Below are 2,228 nucleotides of genomic sequence, written 5' to 3' on the forward strand. Positions count from 1 at the left end.
AGTAAGGCATGAAAAGTCATAAAAATGTCATAGTATAATAAGGCATGAAAAGTCATAAAAACGTCATAGTATAATAAGGAATGAAAAGTCATAAAAATGTTGTAGTATAGTAAGGTATAAAAATGTCATAATATAGTAAGGCATAAAAATGTCATAGTATAGTAAGGCACGAAAAGTCATAAAAACCTCATAGTATAGTAAGGCATGAAAAGTCATAAAAATGTTGTAGTATAGTAAGGTATAAAAATGTCATAGTATAGTAAGTCATAAAAATGTCATAGTATAGTAAGTAATAAAAATGTCATAGTATAGTAAGGCATAAAATGTAGTGGTATAGTAATGCATGAAAAGTCATAAAAACATCACAGTGTAGTAAGGCAATAAAAGTCATAAAATTGTCATAGTATAGTAAGGCATGAAAAGTCATAAAAATGTCATAGTATAGTAAGGCATGAAAAGTCATAAAAATGTCATAGTACAGTAAATCATAAAAATGTCATAGTATAGTAAGGCATGGAAAGTCATAAAAATGTCATAGTATAGTAAGTAATAAAAATGTCATAGTATAGTAAGGCATAAAAATGTCATAGTATAGTAAGGCATGAAAAGTCATGAAAACGTAAAAGTATAGGGCGGCAAAAACAGTCATAGTATTGTAAGGCATAAAAAGTCATAAAAAAAGGAAGTCATTAAAAATCAGAAAAAAGTCATAGTAAGGGAAAGAACATCATAGTATAGTCTGGTATAAAATTCATAGTATATTAAGGCGTGAAACGTCATTAAATTGTCATAATATTGTAAAGCATTAAAAGTCATCGTAAGTCGTCTTGTGAATCTTATGGAGGAATAAACAGTATGAACTCAGAGGTTTGTTCCAGTTGAAGTTTTAATGAGTTTGTTAGTTACAGTATTTAAATAAGACAGGAAGCAGAAAAATAACAAATCATAGAAAAATAATAAAAACAAATGAAGGCAACTTTAACCCACAATGCACTGCAGGAGGTTTTGGCTTCTATGGAAGGGTTGTGTGTTTGTAGATAAATGATTTATTCCACGTTATTCCTCAGTCTGAAGGTTCTGCTTCTCCTCCTCCTCCTCCTCCTCCTCTTCCTCTTCGCCTTCTTGTCTCTCCTCCGTCCCTCCCCTCTCCTCCTCCCCTGCGGAGGGGGAGGTGTTCTCTCCGTCGTAGATGATGTCCTCAGGGTTTGGAGCAGGAGGACAGAAATCGTCCTCTGGGAGAATCTTCTGAAAGATCAGCTCTGCCTGAGGAGCGACAGATGGAAAGAGTCAGTGTGATCAGCTGCAGATCAATAATCACTTCATCATTATAGTAACGTTTCTAAAGGAATCTAAAGAACTCCAGCTTCATCAGTGTCGACGTGTTCTGCTCCTATACAATCCTAAACCGAGTATTTGTGGGCTCCAGTATTGATCAGACAGTGTGATTCATTTTGTAGATTATCTTATTACTTGTTTTTTTTTCTGAGGTTTCTTGAGAGAAGCTTTAGAATTTAATTAATAGTAACTACATTACACATACAGTTTATATATTATTTTCTCTAATTCAAAACAACAAAGGAAGAAGTGTGGTGGAATCAGTCTCAGTATATATAATAAGATAAAAATAATAATTTGAAGTCTTCAGGTTGAATCCTGTTGAAATGACTGTTGACATTATCTCACGGCACTTTACAATTCAACCAAAATCTGAACAGCCATGGTAATGCAAGTGGGCGGGGCCTGTCATACACCTGCTCATGACACAAGATCTGAACACAAACAATGTTTCATCAGAATCTGATGTAGGGAACAAACGGCAGAAGTCTGAAACACTGAAGGTTTAGTGATGATCAGTTTCTTTAACTGACTTAACTCGACTTACTGAAACCTGAAACCTGCTGCTGTGAGCTGCTTCCTGTTGTCGAGCATAAAAGGACCTGAACCCGGAATCACTAAATTTCAGCTGTTTTAATAAATATCAATATAAATATAAACAATAACGGGTGCTCAGCTCCGAGCCTCTCCTCTACAGCTAGAATAGCTGAGAGGAGTCTTGATCCCGAAAGAGGTGCTATGACTTTTGGTGTTAAAATTCCAATTTTTCCCAAAGTTATTCCCAAAAAACTGGGAATAAATAATGCATTAGGAATGCATTGGAAATTTCTTTAGAAACCCACAAAATTTCACCTTTTTTCTACAAAATTGCACCTTTTTTCTGAGTCACCCAG

General features: G+C 34.7%; 1 protein-coding gene across 1 annotated transcript in view; it reads right to left on the reverse strand.

Annotated features, from left to right (window-relative positions):
• Positions 1-868: 868 nt before the first annotated feature.
• The window catches only part of LOC111649799 (rab proteins geranylgeranyltransferase component A 1-like), a 4,484-nt gene continuing 3,124 nt past the window's right edge, over positions 869-2,228 (reverse strand). Inside the window, exon 3 of the mRNA XM_023399492.2 lies at positions 869-1,263. Coding sequence (XP_023255260.1) covers positions 1,057-1,263 — 207 coding nt within the window. The 3' untranslated portion in view covers positions 869-1,056. The remainder of the gene's footprint in view (positions 1,264-2,228) is intronic.

The sequence above is a fragment of the Seriola lalandi genome, unplaced genomic scaffold (assembly GCF_002814215.2).
Source record: "Seriola lalandi dorsalis isolate HSWRI2012SDOR001 ecotype SW California unplaced genomic scaffold, Sedor1 jcf7180002052011, whole genome shotgun sequence".
Taxonomy (NCBI): Eukaryota; Metazoa; Chordata; class Actinopteri; order Carangiformes; family Carangidae; genus Seriola; species Seriola lalandi.